The sequence below is a fragment of the Falco rusticolus genome, chromosome 2 (genome assembly GCF_015220075.1).
Source record: "Falco rusticolus isolate bFalRus1 chromosome 2, bFalRus1.pri, whole genome shotgun sequence".
NCBI classification, from domain to species: domain Eukaryota; kingdom Metazoa; phylum Chordata; class Aves; order Falconiformes; family Falconidae; genus Falco; species Falco rusticolus.
The window spans coordinates 2,400,994-2,417,486 of record NC_051188.1 but is presented as its reverse complement, the minus strand read 5'-3'; the positions used below and the strand labels follow the sequence as shown (position 1 = coordinate 2,417,486).

Sequence of the window (16,493 nt, the reverse complement as noted above, 5' to 3'; positions counted from 1 at the left end):
TGCTTGTCTGGGGGACTGGGCTGAGGTGAGACAGTGCAGTGGGAAGGATCACAAACAGGAATTGTTGCCCAGTGTCCAGTTACTTGTGTGAGCTGGACATACAACAGCCACGGCCAGAGCCCATTCTGTGCATTGGGCTGGACTGGGGGCTGTCAGCCTGCCACCGGCTTGCTGGTCAACTGCTCCCTTACTCTGCTTCCTCAGAGCTTGTATGGGACACCAATACTCTGCTGTAGCTTGCACAGACCTCTGGGTCTGCAGCAGCCCTGTGCAGGGTTGGTCATGCAGAGCAGGGCAGTAGGCAACAGCATCTACACCGCAGCAGCAAGACCTGCGCCTCAGCGACCCTCATCTGTGAGCGGCGTCAGCCCACAGGCACAGCCCTCAGATTTGCTGCTTGGGACCAAATGCCTCCTGCTTCAGCTCTGCAACAGGTGGGCTGGCAGGAGGGCTTGCAGGCAAGGATATTTTTAATTCCACTCTAGGTCAGATAGGCTTTGGGCACCACCAGCAGGAACAGCTTTCATCTGGAAGGACAAACACAGACAAGCTACATGCAGAGACCCTTGCCCCTCAGACTCAGCCCAGAATCCTGAGTCAAGCACCTCCTGCTTCTTTATCACATGTGTGCTTCTGTGGTTGTGGGCACCTTGCCCACGCCTGGTGGGCTGCAGAAGCTCAATGGCCAGCTCAGAGCAGCCACATGCACAGCAAAAGCCCGTGGTCAGTGATTTCCACCCTGGCACCATCCTGCTCCATGCATGGGGCCCTGGCCTGCCCCATGGAGATGCTTTGCTTTTCTCATAGCTGACCTGGATGGCTCCTTTCAGACATGCCTTTCTTGGGGGACCAGTGGGGTGCTCCCTGCAAGTATGACAACCTGCCCCAGGGGCCAGACAGGCTTTTCTTACATGGTGTATAAAGCAGGTGAGGAAAACTGCCTTCCGTGGGCTGGCACAATCTCTTCCCACCCAGACATCTGTGCTGATGTTCAGAAGAGGGACCAAATGCAACTTTGTGGTGCGGGCACTATTTGGAGTGCATGGGTACAAGGTGGGGAGGGTGGGAGTGGAGGAAATTGTCCCCCTCCAGAAGGTTTCCCCTCCAAGCAGGGGAGGGCTCCGGGGCTGGCAGGGAGATGTAGGGGCAGATGCATTCAGCTTTTGCTGATGTCCTAAATCCAATCTGCTCTAGAGCTGCAGTGTGGTACAGCACCACAAGCTGAAGTGGTTTGCAAACATCAAAGTTTTGATGGTTTGCAAAGAAGAAGTTTTGATATTTGCATTTGTATGGTAGCTTCCTATATATGTGTGCGCACGGATTATTTATGGTGTGAGCTGTGCTTAATGCAGGTTAATGGGGAAAGAGACATTTAATCTAAAAAGCTGCAGGAGTGAACCTGCTGGCTAATAAATATAGGAGAGCAAGCTTGCTGGTGATTGGTGGGCACGGTGTATTGAAACTGTGCTGCCCTAGCTGAAGGCAGAAACAGGCAGCAGCAAATGCTGCTAGAGCAGCAGGTAAGAGCAAGGAAAGTGCCAAATCCAGAGGTCTGCTCTGCTAATTTGTGGCTGTTAGGGTGCTTTAGTGCAGCCTTTGAGCACTGGAGTGTACCCCAGGAAATGCTCTGTCTTGGGCAATATGAGGTCAGGAGATAAAGCACATCTGACCAGAGGCATCCTAAAAAATACCCATTTCTGGGCTCAGTGGAGGATAAGCAGGTGGACGATTGGCCTGACCAACCTATATGGGGCTCTTACTAATCCACAATCTATTTTAGCCTTAAAATGAATTGCTAGGGATGAGCAGGTTAATGTCAGTCATGGAGTGAAGTGAGAGAGTGGTCTTGCTCATGGTGAGAGTGGTGCTGTAGTCCTGCCCTCTGGTTTGGGGTCAGTGTTTTAAAAGACAGCAAAAAAGTCTGGAGGGGAGAGAGACAGAGCAGACATAAACAAGTGCTGGAGAAAATACTTGATCTATAAAGGGTGCAAAACATATTAATTTTTAAAGAGCTGTAGAGGCATCTTCATTGCAGGGTGGAAGTCTCAGGAGAAAATATCTGATGCTAAGGATCATTGTAATGCCCTTGAGAAGGATGAATTTGAATGAATGGAAAATGAAGCCAGACTCATGATTAGAAATGAAAGCCTTATTCTGAATAATGAGAGTAATTAACTGCTGTGAGAAGCTCATGAAAGCAACAGTAGATTTTCCAGAAGTGACTATACCCGTATATATATGACCATGTGGAGAGTGAAGTTATTTGGTACAAAGTTATTTTCTCAGTAAGATCTTTGGCTTCCAGAGTGGTGGAGGACCAAGAAGCAGTCCACATGCCTGCTTTGGCCTCCAGCAATACCTATGTGCATGCTTGCAATATGATAATTTGTGGTATTTCTGATATGCCCCTGCCCATTCTTTCTGGAAGGGCTCTTCTGAGCAAGGATAGATGCTACTGGCACTTTAAGGCCAGTTACATCATCTTCTGTAGTGCTTGGTGATGAGAGTTGTTGGCAGTTACAGTGCCTGTCCTACCTCTTCCCTACCACCCTGCCCCATCTGTGCTCCCCTTCCCATCATTTGTAGTGATGCTGCTGGATGAGACAAGGCCTTGCTCCCTCCTCCCAGCATCCTGACCTCCACCATCTCATGGTCGCTGTGGCCAAGGCTGCCTCCAACATTCATGCCCCTGACCAGTTCATAATTGTTGGCTCCTTCATTGCCTGTGCCAGGAAGTTGACATCCATGTATGTACAAATCTCCTAGATTGCTTGAGCCCTGTTGTATTGTCCTTCAAGCAGATATATCGGTGTCAACTTTGAGTAGTGAGCAAGCCTGAAAATATCCCAGGAGGTGACAATCTGTTGACGTGTGTGTGCACCAGGTGCCAGGAGGCATTGCCTGGTGCTGCACATGAGTCAGTTGGAAACAATCCATCTGCTTCCTCAGCGAGGAATTGCTCCCTGAAGAGGGTGGGTGAGCAGGACAGGCCAGCTTTCCTGTGGTGATACCAGGGACCATCAGCATCTCGTTCTCCTTCCCTGAGTCCCACAGTGTTTGCAGGAGCAACAGCTCTGCTGACTGGCTGTGGGGTTACCAGCAGCACCACTCGCCTGCTGGGACGGAATTCCCTGTTACTCAGACAAGATTCTGGGTTGGGAGTTGGGACGGCTGAGGCAAGAGGTGTCCACAGCCTGCTCCATCAGGTCACTGCATCCCTCCAGCTGATGGTGAAGTTGTGCATGTCCCCACGAAGCAGATGATGGTGTTGCTGCTGCAGAGGTCCCAGCAGGCAGCACTGGGACTGTGGACACCAAGGACATGCAGCAACAAGAAATTGCACAGAGGATGCCAAATTTCTTCCAGCAAACCCGGAACTCAGAAGTGGTGGTGGTGGTCTCTAACCCACAGGCCTTGCAGGCTTGATCAGAGATTGAGTGGGGTTTGTGGCTGCTTGTGGTGGAAGCACAGGTCACTGCCATGGCTGGTGGGCTCTAGGGCGGATACCAAAATCTCTGCAAATACTGAGGGCCTCAGCAGTTCTGCCATAATACGAGCGATCATAAGGAACCATGACTTGGCTATGAACAACCTCGAAAGCATCCCTGGTGGGTACGCAGCTCTGGAGCAGCTCTACAGGGAAATCGAGGAGCCTATCTCGGACACTGTGCAGGCACAGCTGGGCAGCAACCCTTTTGCTCCACCAGACAGTAACCCACCCCTGAGTGGAGCCAGGCTACCAGCTCACATCAAAAAGCGGAGGCCGTTACCCAACCCTTGGGCTCCGTGGATGCACAGAGCCAGTAATAACGCAGATGACTGTGATGGCTGATGTGCCAGCAGCAGTGCAGGCAACAGTTTTGCCTTGCTGCGTTTGGGTCCTGCAGCAGGTGCAGCGGTACCCAGCTCGGGTGAGGTTCAGAGCACGGTTCAGCAGCTAACAGGAAACACAGAACTCATGCACGACTCGGAGTGTGTGTTAATGAACCCCAAGGGCCCAGCACAAATGCTGCTCAATAGCGCTCATGTATCAAGTGATGGAAATTCTCCACCTCAAGATGAACAGGCCCAGCAGCTGCCACTGGAGATGGAGAATGCTGAGATCTCGTTCTTGCTGAGAAACGCCAGAGCACTGTGGACATTGCTGCATATCCATCTGGGATTACAGACACTCTCAACAGAAGTACCAGATTTTATACTTAGTTTGGAGGACTCATATGTAGAGCTGGATCCGGAGAGCATGGACTACTCAGCGCAAAGCAGTGAGTGTAAGGATGATGGCAGTTTTGGTGTCAGACGAGGATGAAGCAGGAGGTCAGATGGAGATGGATGAGCAGGTGCTACAGGCAAGATATAAGAGACAAATGGAGCAGCTCAGTGCCATGGGCTTCCAGGACGAAAGTGCAACTTGCAGGCACTGATTGATGCAGAAGGAGAGATCAAAGCAGCAGTGTCATCAAATCATCAAAAAAGATGCCATAACTGTCTTGCCCAAATGAATCAGTTATGGTACCTCATTTGTTGATGGTTGTATTTCAGTCTTATTGCACACTAAAAGCAGCAGGGTGCATATTAAAAAGTCGCGTGCTGTAGCATCCTTCCATCTGTGAGAACTGATTTCCTCTTAGCTGCAAGGATTTCTTGCATTCAAAGGCAATAGACATGCAGACCTTTCTGTGTTGTGAAACTGTGAGGGCAGGACCTACCTGAGTGTGGTGCTGCCCCTTTACAGATAGAGTCTGTGATCCAGGTGCATGTGCAGGGGAAAAGTATGCCAAGAAAAGACACCAGAGAGGGAAAATTAGCTTTTTTACAGGTTATGAACTGAGATCCAGAGATACTGAAGACCAGATGATGAATGAGCTTGGCTCCTGTTTGGACTTCAAACCAAACAGTGGTGCAGCTGCTTTTTGGTTTTTTTACATCTGGCCTTACAGGAGAGGGGCAGGGGGTGTCTGAGCCACCCAATTCCGGTCACTGCAGGCGTCAGCCTTCCCTCAGCTGAGCAAATGCTGTTTGGAAAGTCCATGTGCCATTTCTGCCACTGCTTCTCCTATGGGAGTGAAGTCCATGAGGGTCATGGCAACCATCAGTGATGGCTGTAAGTCAGATTTTCACCCTGAATATGTTTTTTACCCACCTCTTCTTGCACAGAAGTTTTTAGTTTTGTTCATCAGTTCAGAGCTTCTGCCATTAGCAAATTCTACACCCTTTGTGCTTTGCTCAGTGTCACACATGGGACCAGGGATTAAGGCATCTTCTCCAGACCCTTCCTCAGGACCAGAGCTGTCTTTGCAAGTCTTTTACCCTTTGGTTTGCTGTGTGGGTGAGTCTGAGGCTGTGAACAGGGTTGTACCATGTGCAGCCATAATGCTCTTTAAAGCCTTGTCTCAGTAACACAAATTGTGATGACAGATTGGGAGCTTTAGACATTCAAGGTTTGCTGCTGCAGACCTGCCCCTACTGTCTCAAACCCACATTCTGGCCAGCCCTCCTGCTGCCACAGCAGAGTTGGAGCAGCTGGGGCTGGCTGTGCTCCTCTGGACCATCTTCCCTTCTCCCAACCTTGCTTGGTGTGGACAAGGTCAGCATCAGCCCAGATCCCTCTCCTTTGGCCCCTCTGTCCAGTTTTCCACCAGTCCCATTACATCCCTCCACTCCTGCTCCTCACCCATCCCCTCTGCCTTGCCGCCTGAGCTGAGTCATCTTCCTCTTGTTCTGGGTTTCCCACTCATTTCTCCTGCCAGCAGTTTCTCTCCCAGCATCCTTCCCTTACAACTTGTCCAGTGAGAGGGTTTCTCTCTGTTTCTTTCAACACCTTCTCCACCTGCCCCATTTCTGGTTCTTCAGCCACCATTCTTCTTATGCCAAATTCAGGCTTTTCGTGTCCCGTCTCTCCTTGCTATTTTGCATCTTGTTCGTCTCTCCTTGCTATTTTGCATCTTGTTCGTTTTTTCTCCCCACACCCTCTTTTTTCACCGTTCTAGAGCTGACTAGAGGATTGGTCCTGGGGAGATGGGATTAGTGCTCATTAGCCTGTGGCTGGAAAATGCTCTTCTCTTGTGGCAAACCTCTGTGTGACTATGCATGTACCAGCAGCTGTGCTTTGTCTGACCTGCTGGGATAAAGCTAATTCCTTATGACAGCATTAGCCTCTGGCAGTAATTGACAAACTGATCTTGGTCATATCCTCTCTTCACTGATGGACAAGAGCTTCAGCCCTGCCCTCTCCCCTCGGCCACAGGGATGTGGTTTATCCCAGGGGTGGGGGTCACGGGTTCATTGGGATCTTCATGCAGCAGCCATGGCCAGAGGAGTGTGTTACCTACACCAAGTCAAGACTTTGGAAACTTCCCCGGTGGTTTAAAACTGCCATTGATTCTTCAGGATCGGGCTGCTGCAAAATGCCTCTGCCTGGGGTTATGCTTGAAGATGCAAGATGACAACGGTTGCCCCTGAAGTCATAAGAGGCTGAACATGTGCGCAGAGCCTGTATGACCTGTGCTGGGTTGTTTGTCCAAGGCTGATGCTGGAGTGAGGTAAGTGTGGGTGGCAGACACCAAAAGGTAAGGATCTAGATGTGAGATTGCATCCAGGCTCCTGCTGCATCTGGTGGAGATCTTGGCATGGCTCTGTTCTCACATGGAGGAGCCCAGTGCCACCAGAGATGCCCTTGGGCATCTGAGACATTTGCATGGAACTGGTAGATGTGACACAGGACCTAGAAGACACATGCGTCCTTTTAGATCAGTGGCTGGAGATGACAAGGAACAGAATAGGGTATCTCAGAAAGTGCATTAAAAATCGATGGAGCATTTACACACAAAAGATTGGTGGAACAAATTATTTCTTGAAAATGCTTGTGTTTCAAATGAAGTGGTTTTAAGGTTTCAGTTACAAAAAAGTGCTAAAATAATTTGCCATTTTAAAAACATTTTTATTTTTTCTTCTTAAAATTATTTGGGTGAACCTGGGAGGAGCTCAATGACACATGAAGTCATCACTGGATGTAAATATTTCTTTCCCACAAAAAAGTCCTCCTGACTTTGCTCCGTTTTTTTATGGGATTTTATGTGTGATCTGGCAGTTGCTGGAAGACTGTGGTCCCTTGCAGTCTGTGTAGCGGGGAGCATAAAGAGTATTTGTGCTCGTAGGACAGCATGACCTCTGCCACTACTTTCATGTCCTTCTCTCTTGTCCTTGTCCATAGAGGCAGCTGGGCTGATAAACTTCAACTATATATCTAGTTCACAAGCTGGTCCTCATCCCTGGAAGGTGGGCTTTTTTAAAGGAACCTGGGCACCTGCTGGCGTGGGTGCTCCACCGGGAGCCTGGACGGTGTGGAACAGCCTGTGTCCGGGATGCTCACCACCCTCTGAATCAGGGGGCTGATCCAGCCCTGGGCATTGCTAGCTCCTGTGCCCAGGGATCATCTGGCAGTCTGCTGGCTGCAGGCTGAAAACTCCCTGGGGAATGCTGTACCACCTATTCGTACAGATGGCTGAGCGTCAGTGCCCACCCATTTTCCCTGGCACTGGCTCCTTCCCTGGCACGGGCAGCAGCAGTAAATGATTCCAGGCATCTTCAGCCTGGCCAGGACAATGAATATCCTCTGCCCAGCGTCACCCTTGACACCACTCATTGTGCTTTTCTAGGTCCCTGAAGCAGCCATGCCACTGCAGCATTGATCCAGCCATCCTGCATCTTTCTTGGCCACCTGTCCTGGCCCTGAGCTCTGACACAGCCAGACATCATGGTTTGTTTTGTGTAGCAATCCCAAAAACCTGCAATACCTGCAATCCTAAACAGGACTCAGCATGGTGGGACTTCTGCCTTGGGGGTTTTACATGTGTTGAATGCTGTGCCCCGCAATTGCTTTTGTGGAATTTTTTTTTTTTTTTTTTAATGGTCCAAATCTTCCTGGGTTTCTTCAGGTGTGGGTGTGCTGCTGAGCCTGTGACATCCACAGCTGTCTCTGCGGAGAGGCTAATTTGTACTGGAATGATTCAACCTGCAGAAAATAGTTCCTGCAGGCTAATGTGTTTCTAACCCCATATATGGTGAGGTTCCTGGGGGGCTGAAGGGAGGGGTGGTCCCCCACAGACCTGGGAGGTGGGTGCAGTGTCCAGTCCTTCATCAAGGAGAGCTCCAAAGCCCCAGCCTCTTCCTCCCATCCTCTCGAGGCACCCAGCCCACAGATCGCCTGTCACTGCTATGGAGAAACTCTTCCAAATTCCTTTTGTTGCATTAATGACTAATCTATTCAGAATGTGGATTGCTATTTATACGTATGTGCTAAGGTATTTGCAAAAGTAACTGCATCGAGTTTGTACATCTGCATGCTCAGCACTTTTGATAAATGAAACCACTTTATTAGGAGTCATCAGGACTGTTTTTCCAAACCTTGCCTGTCTCTTGACACAACCTGCAGCTACACCAAGTCAGTCCAACCATGGCCCCGAGGGGAGGAGATGCAAAGCAGCGTAGGTAAAATTGTGCATTTGGTGTGAAGGGAGGCAGGGCAGACATGGAGACACACACTAGGGACCTGCGAGCGTGTCTGCAGAGAGCGACATGCTTATAATGTGTGTGGTGCAAAGGCAGGGATGGAGGAGCGGGGAGGGGACATCCCAGGGCACGTCTCTGCAGCTGGAGGGCTCTGACGGAGCTGCTGAGCAGGGCACAGTACTTCCCCCGACCCCTGGCATCCTGCGGAGAGGTACAAGTGCCCCCATCATCCCTGCTCCGGCACTGCCGCCTCTGCCTGGAGTTCCTCGTTCCTCGTAAGGTCAGGGATTTGGTGAACTGTTTGCATTGTGAAACCAGGGACCAGACAGATCTCAAGGGTGTTGGGAGTCTGGCACAGAGATGTCAAATTCCCTGTTAACGATAACTGTGTGAAAAGCCTTGCCTGTGAGAACAGCCACTCTCTGATAGAGAGGATGTGTTTTTCAGGGCTGGGGTTGCTGAGTTAAGGATGGTGGAGCAGCATGAGCAAGGAACAAACCACACACACGGTGATGTACAGGGAGGCAACTCCAGCGTGGACCGCTCCAGCCGGTGCTTGCAGCTTGCCTGGGTCAGCTGCAGCATCCCAGTCTCACTCCTGTGGGAGAGCTGCCGACATGCTCAGGCTGTGCAAGAGAAATACTTCTATTATTTTCATTTTCTTGTTGGGAGACGAAGAATCACCAATGAAACCTTTCTGTTCTGCCCCGTTTTTGTTTCCCTAACCTCTCTCCTGAAGGCTGCTTACTTGCAGGTTAGGTTTCCCCCATGGATGGCAGCCAGGAGGGCTCCATCCCCTCCTGGTCCGCAGCCCCGGCAAGTTGCATCTGTGACCACATCCCTTGTGCTGGGGGCCAGGGACATGTAGGGCAAACCAGAGATGCAGGCAGCTACAGCCTTCCCAGCGATGTCAGCAGACTTCTGCAGAGTTTTCTGTAATCCTTAGGCATCTCTGTAGGAATGTGATATTTTTTTTGTGTGTGTGTGTGTGTGTGTTATAGCTTTTAGTTTAAATTAGGATGACAAGATTTTAGGAAAGAAGAATCCAAGGGACTGCTCGGGGTATCTGTAGGAGCTGAACCCTTAGAGCTGTATCTGTATCAGTACAGTTTTACAGTGGTGATTAGATTATGTAGAAGGGGGTCTAATGCTCCTCTGTTGCAGAGCTCCTGGTTGCACGGAGATTCACATCTGCAGGTGCCTTGGATCCTTGTTTATTTGCAGTTTAACATTAGCATTTTGCAAGAGGTGACCAGCTTTTAGTAATGCAGAACAGAATACATAAGCTCTCAGCATTAGTACTATTTTTTCAGTTAATACATCACATATATTTTTATTTCATGCAATATTTATACTGAATTGTTTTAAATAACTTACATAATTAGATAGGTATTACTTTGACTCATTTTATTTTTAAAGACAGTTCACTGTCATGTTTTGCTTCTATGGAGCAGGCTCCTTGGCCTTTCTCAGTTCAGCATATTTTAGACATGAAACGTGTCTCTCACTGAGTGTGAACAGGGAATCAAATCTTGTTTAAAATACAATTTCCTTCTCACACATGGAGGCAGGATTTTTGTATGCAGCAACCTCACAGGTTTTCTTTTAAAGTGCAAGGAGCATCACTTTCTTCTCTCAACGTTTATAAGTAATTCCTATTTTGAGTTGTGATACTGAAGAGCTGACTGTTTAATGCAGAAGCTGCTGAGAAGTCACATCACATTTTAAGTGGTGTGAGTCTGGGTCTGATCCAGCCTCTTTAGACCTCTCCAGGGCAGCAGTGCATCCGTTTCTTTGTCTGCTGGGTGAAATCCTTCTCACACAGGTTTTCCCCTGACACAAAGCTCTTTCAAAGTGCCTGGTTAAATTTTATTTCTGCTAGATTTGCGCTGAAAAATAGGTGCAAAGCCAGCTGAACTGGGTTCCAGAACGAGAAAGAAAGAGAGGGACATTTGGAAATACAGAAGGAACAAGGGCAGCCAACTTGAAACCTAAAGCTAATTTTGTTCTCTAATCTAGAGTGAGCCCAGTTATCTTTAAACTCCCAGATGTCCCTTCCACAGTTCCCGATGCCCAAGTACATCTTGTGCATCCCTGCAAACACTTGACCTTTCCTCTCTTGTTGCCTGACTTCTTCCTTCTGCTCTGGACTTACAGAGCATCAGTTTAAGGTATTAGTGCAATAAAGGCTGATTCCATCTCCATTTACTCTGGTCTATGTAGGAGTCCTTGGGAGGAAAATACACTTACAGTGTGTTAAAATCAAGTGAAGAGAAAATTTGGACATTGCTGTTTACACATAATAGGAGTATAAGTACATGCTGACCATGCATAGTACGTTGCAGACCACAGGGCTTCATAATGCGGGATCTTACATCTGGCTGTGGCTATTAGCAGAGCAGGGATGGTGATACAAGACATTTGATAATGATGGAAGGTCTTAAGTTTCTAAAATAATGTTCTGCAGTGTCTTCTGCCTTTGCTTTCAGGTGAAACATGCCACCACTCAACCTTACCAGCTTGACGCCAGCAACATTCATACTGGCTGGCATCCCAGGCATGGAGAAGCTGCACATCTGGATCTCGATCCCATTCTGCTCCATGTATCTGGCAGCCCTGCTGGGAAACGGTGTTGTGTTGTTTGTCATAAGGACAGAACATAGCCTGCACCAGCCCATGTACCTCTTTCTGTCCATGCTGGCCATCACTGACTTGATGCTGTCGACCACAACTGTGCCCAAGATGCTGGCTCTGTTCTGGTTCAACACTGGGGAAATTTCCTTTGGCGCTTGCCTGACCCAGATGTTCTTCCTTCATTTTAGCTTCTCGGCAGAGTCGGTGATCTTGCTGGCCATGGCGTTTGACCGGTTTGTTGCCATCTGTTACCCGCTGCGGTACCCAGCAGTGCTGACCCACTCAGCCGTCATCAAAACTGGGCTGGTGGCTTTGCTGAGAAGTTTCTGTGTCATTTTTCCATGTATATTTCTTTTGAAAAGGCTGCCGTTCTGTGGGCACAATATCATCCCACACACCTATTGCGAGCACATGGGTATCGCCCGGCTGGCCTGTGCTGACATCTCCATCAATATCTTGTATGGCCTTGCGGTACCTTTTGCAGCAATAGTGGTAGATGTTGTACTCATTGCTGTCTCCTATGTTTTAATTCTTCTGGCATTATTCAGACTCCCCTCCAGAAGTGCCCATCACAAGGCTCTCAGTACCTGTGGCTGTCACGTCTGTGTCACATTACTTTTCTATATTCCTGCTTTTTTCACTGTTTTAACACACCGCTTTGGTCGGGGAATCCCCCACCATGTCCACATTCTACTGGCCAACCTGTATGTGCTCTTCCCTCCACTGCTGAACCCCATTGTGTATGGCGTGAGAACAAAACAGATAAAAGAGAAGGTTGTGAAAGTGTTCATCTCCCCCAACAGTCATTTGCTTCAAGAGTGAGGGTGAGGTGTCATTGTCAGAAAGTGAACACCTTGGTGGGACTCTAAGCCTCCCACCCCAAATGCTTTCTTTACACTGGCAGGCAACATGTCTGTCTTCTGCTGTCACAGCCAAATGCAGAACACCCAACATCACTTTCCCCAACAGGCTGTAGAACATGTAAGACAAAGACAAAAGTCAGGATCTCTAATTGGCAGTGGAAGGAGAGTGATCAAAGAAATGAGAACCTACCCCAGGTCACTTGTGGGAAGTCCTCTGCAAGGTGGAGGCAGGCAGCATTCACTGTAGCATGACAATAAATCTACATCTTGGCTGTTATCTGTGGAGTCAGGTGAAAAGACATGTCATGAACTTGTTCTTCTGAACCACGGGGGTGTGATGGAGTTCACTTTAGGAATTGCTTTCTTATTAAAAATGATGGTATTGACAAAGTCTTCAAAAGGCGTAACACAAATAAAAGCCAGTGTTGCATGTTAGCATGCATGGCATCTCTTAACTATACTATTGGACCATACTTAGAGTAAACACATAGGTTAAAAACTATTCCCCCAAACCACCTGAAGATTTCTTTTTCAGTAGGATAGGTTTATAACGGAGGAAGGGTTGCTTCAGAGGCATCAGATCAGGCATCCCAGCTGTACCTTTGGCTCAGAAGTGTTACTCTCTGCTCAGGCAAACTCTCTCAGTGCTCTGTGTGTCCTGTTCTCTTTCCCTCTCTAAAAAGCTGTCCCTATGAGAAAGCACTACCTCTGCTCTTTTTAAAGAATTGCTGAGAGCTGAGTGATGGGCCAGAGCAAGTCAGAAAGAGGGGATGAGGTGGGATCACAGTTGCAGAGAGAAATGAGCTGCTTTCTTGCCTGGTGGAAGTGCAGGAGGACGATGGTCCTGGGGCTGGGGCTGAACCTGCGGGTTGTCATCAGCACCTCCCAGGGTGTCAGAAAAGGGAGATCCAGCCAGGCCAGAGGGAAACAGTTCCTCCTTTCAACGTCTCCCTGCTGTGTGCATGGGCAGCGGCGAGTAGCCTGGTGAGGCTGCCGAGGTACCAGACAACTTCCCTGTGGCTACAAATAACCAGCTTGAAAGCTTTCACCCCAGTAGAGTCCTTTCCAGATGTTTGTTGCTAACCAGATGTTTTTGCTGATGCCCAGACCCCACTGGCACCTCAGGGAGCTCAGTGCTGGGCATGCATTTCAGGATACAGCTGCCAGAGCAGGGAGCCAGTGGAAGTTAGTGCTGCAGTGAAGTGTCCTACCTTGGGTGGCATGTGCCATCAACACTGCCACTCGATGCACACCAAAGCTTTCAGATTTAGCAGTATGTGCTAAAGTAAGAATATGACATGTGGATCACATGACAACAAGAAATGTGCAAAACTGTCTTGGAAAGGTTTTGCCTCCTGCAACCAAGTGTCTCTAGTGAGACACAAATACCTACTTTCCCAGCAGGCCCAAACTTCATCTTCCTAAGAAAACGGTGTGTGTGATTGTGGTGTGTCAGAACAACAGCATCTGAACATACTGTAATGCTGCGTGCAGTTCCTGGGACAGTCTCCAATCCTCACAAGCTCCAGAAGCCAAATTCCAAGAAGAACTGGAGCTAGTCAGGGTAATGACCCTCCTTAGTGGGGAGAGAAGTGTTAGAGTGGTTGGGAAATTCCATCAGAATTTTTGTTGCAGGTTGATTTATGTCCTGACTCTGTTAGAGGAGAGGCACTCCCTAGGCACACGTTAATACAGGCATCAAAAATAAATATAGGCTGCAAATCAGAAGGAATTTCTCACCTGTTAGAGGTTGCTCCAGGTAGTGCAGCGGGGGTGAGGTGAGTAAGCCCCTTTTTAACACGGAGCTGTGTTGCAAAAAGGAGGATACGTGTGCCGGTGAGGCAGGATGGGTTTTTCGTGCCTGGGAGAGCCCTGACACCCTGTGCTCCTGATGGCAGGTGAGCACCACCCAGCCCTGAAGAGCACAGGCTGCTCAGAGCTGGGTCCCCTCGGCAGGTGCCCCGTGCCTTGGCATTGGGGTGCAGTACACGTGATAAAGGATCTCTGCTTGTTGCAGTATGCATGTGAGATCTCATGGCAGTGTTGACTCCAAGGTGTCAGTTTTCCCCGGCTCTTACTGATGTCCACAAGAGAGCAGGAGGACCATTCCCATTTCTTACTTCCGTGCTCTGACAATCAACCAACAGAGAAAACAGTGATCAAACGCACCATCGCTATATTTAGCACTGTTTTCCCATCACTTCTTAGCGAACTAGAGCCAGTGACAACGAGAGGGCTGTGGGGTCACCACACAGAGGGACGGGTGCCCTGTGCTACTACTGCTGCACGCAGCAGGGAGAAAGGTTGTCGGTGGCAGTGATGGAGGGATGAATCATGAGAGGAGAGGGTAATTTGTTACTGGTGTCCCGGCACGGGTGTGCATGTCAATGCATTCTATCTAAACTCGTAATTACAGAGGAGCTCTTTGTTATAGCAGACAAGAATGCTGGGGCTTTGGAAGTGCTCTTCTCTTGGCATGCTGTCTGGAAACAGAAACGTACCATGTTCTTCGGGGAGCTACTGTGCTGCATGATTAGCAGATATGACATAAGCACTCTGCAAATGGATCAGAAGATTTTTGATTAAAAGAAAACTTTTGTAATTTAGAAAATTAATGTCAACATCAAATAACTTGAAAGCTATGAAAAAGAGGCTAAACAAATTAACCTGTTGTTCTGGTATGCACCTGGATTTGTATCTTGAATCCATGAAGGTTAGTCTTTGAATTTTGCAGATGAAGGACCCACCTGGGGACTGTGAAAACTTTTCTCCAAGCATCATACAAACAAGAAATAAAAGATGGGATTTTAAGAAAAATTTACTTCATTTTGGCTTTGATTTGAAACAAACACCAGCTTTCTTAGCTGGGTGAAGGAGAGATTTGTTCTGTTAATGGTGCTGGAGTGTTTCCGTTTTCTGAACATGGGATTAAATGTGGGTGCTGTTGAAACTGGTGGGATGGTGATGCCAGCCTGCAAGCAGCTGGGTGCAGTGGTCATCTCCAGTGGAAATGGTCCTGGAGTCCCCTGAGTCTGGATTTTCCCATGTCATTGTCCTGCCGGTGCCTCAGGGACTTGGTTGACTGGGGACCATGGAGGCGAGGAAGCCTGACCTCAGCTCCAGGGGAGGTGCACTGTCTCCAGGCCATTGCTCTCATCACTCTGACATCAGCCATGATGTCACAGCACAGGGATGGCTGCATGGTAATTCTATGTGGGCAGGAGGCCTGTAAGAGACTGTGTCGGTGAGAACCACCACCACCAGAGCAGATGTTTGTCTCAACATTGCTATGGCAGGAAACTCACACCATCACCACAGCAGAGGTTTCTGTCAACATTGTTATGGCAGGAAGCCAACACCACTACCACAACAGAGGTTTGTCTCAACATGGTAAAGGCAGGAAACCCACCGACTGACACCAGGGAGCAACGGGAGGAGATAATCCTGAGAAACTGAACCAAACTCCTGTGCATGTGCCCAGACCCTGGGCTGTGGGGATCAAGGGGCCTGGAGACCCCTGAGGACCACCTGATGGTATTGGACATGCACACCACTGCCCGGTGGAAGGTGTGGTTAAGCAGAACAGCTCGTGACAACCCTACAAAAGAATGGAACCAACCGACATCAGACCGAATGTTCCCTCACCGGGCTTGAAAACAAATCAGACTGTTGGGATGCTGCAGCTCCAGGGTGGTAGCTGTTGCTGTGAATGTTTGCATTCTTTCCTCTTTCTTTCCTTCCTTCCTGTCTTTCTTACGCTCTCTCTGCTTTGCATTTGCAAACCTGTTGTCGGGCAAATAAAGTTCCTTGGGTCTTGACTCCATTTTGAGTCTTAATCCTGTTCCTGAGAATACAAGCAGAACCTCACTCTGGTCTTGGGCCGGCATGCGACAAGGCCACAGTGGGACAAAGAACATGGTGGGATTGCTCAGGTGGTGAGCAAGCAGAGCAACTATAAAATATCTGGCTGGTACGTGCATTTGGTCTGTACTGGCGGGAGAGGCCGTCTTTGTCCCTGTGTCACTGCTCCCTCCTGGCAGCTGTCACCATAGCAGGGGCAGCAGCCATCCCCCTTTTTCCAGTGGCAGCCATTGACCCCTGTTGCTGCCCACCTTCTGCCAGCATCTCTGCGTTCCAGCAGACCGAAACACAGTCCTGGTCTGAGAGCCACCATGTCTGAAAGCAAAGAGGCAATGGAGACTCATCGATCTGTTGTCACCATGGATTCCTCAAATATCATCAAAATGACTGTGAAGACCCTCAGGTAGAAGGAGCCGTTTGAGGTAGCTCAGAGCAGCACCATCCAGGAGTTTAAGGAAGAAGTTGCCAAACATTTCAAAACACTCCTTGATCTACTGGTCCTGGTATTTGCTGGGAAAGTCCTCAAGGATGAAGACATTTTGAGCTAGCAAGGAGTTCACAGTGGATTCAGCATGCACACTGTCATCAGGTCCCCAAAGAGACCACAGGATAGCCTGGAAGATCAAT

At 48.9% G+C, this 16,493-nt stretch overlaps 1 protein-coding gene across 1 annotated transcript; it reads left to right on the top strand.

Annotated features, from left to right (window-relative positions):
* The first annotated feature begins 10,989 nt into the window (after nt 1–10,989).
* On the top strand, nt 10,990–11,964 carry LOC119142800 (olfactory receptor 52B2-like). Its single transcript, XM_037376181.1, has one exon. It carries the CDS (start codon nt 11,005–11,007, stop codon nt 11,962–11,964), a length of 960 nt encoding a protein of 319 aa, XP_037232078.1. The 5' UTR covers nt 10,990–11,004.
* The last annotated feature ends 4,529 nt before the right edge of the window (nt 11,965–16,493 follow it).

What these genes read in the sequence shown, in the direction of transcription:
- LOC119142800 (XM_037376181.1), top strand. Translation starts at nt 11,005, where the DNA reads ATGCCACCACTCAACCTTACCAGCTTGACGCCAGCAACATTCATACTG.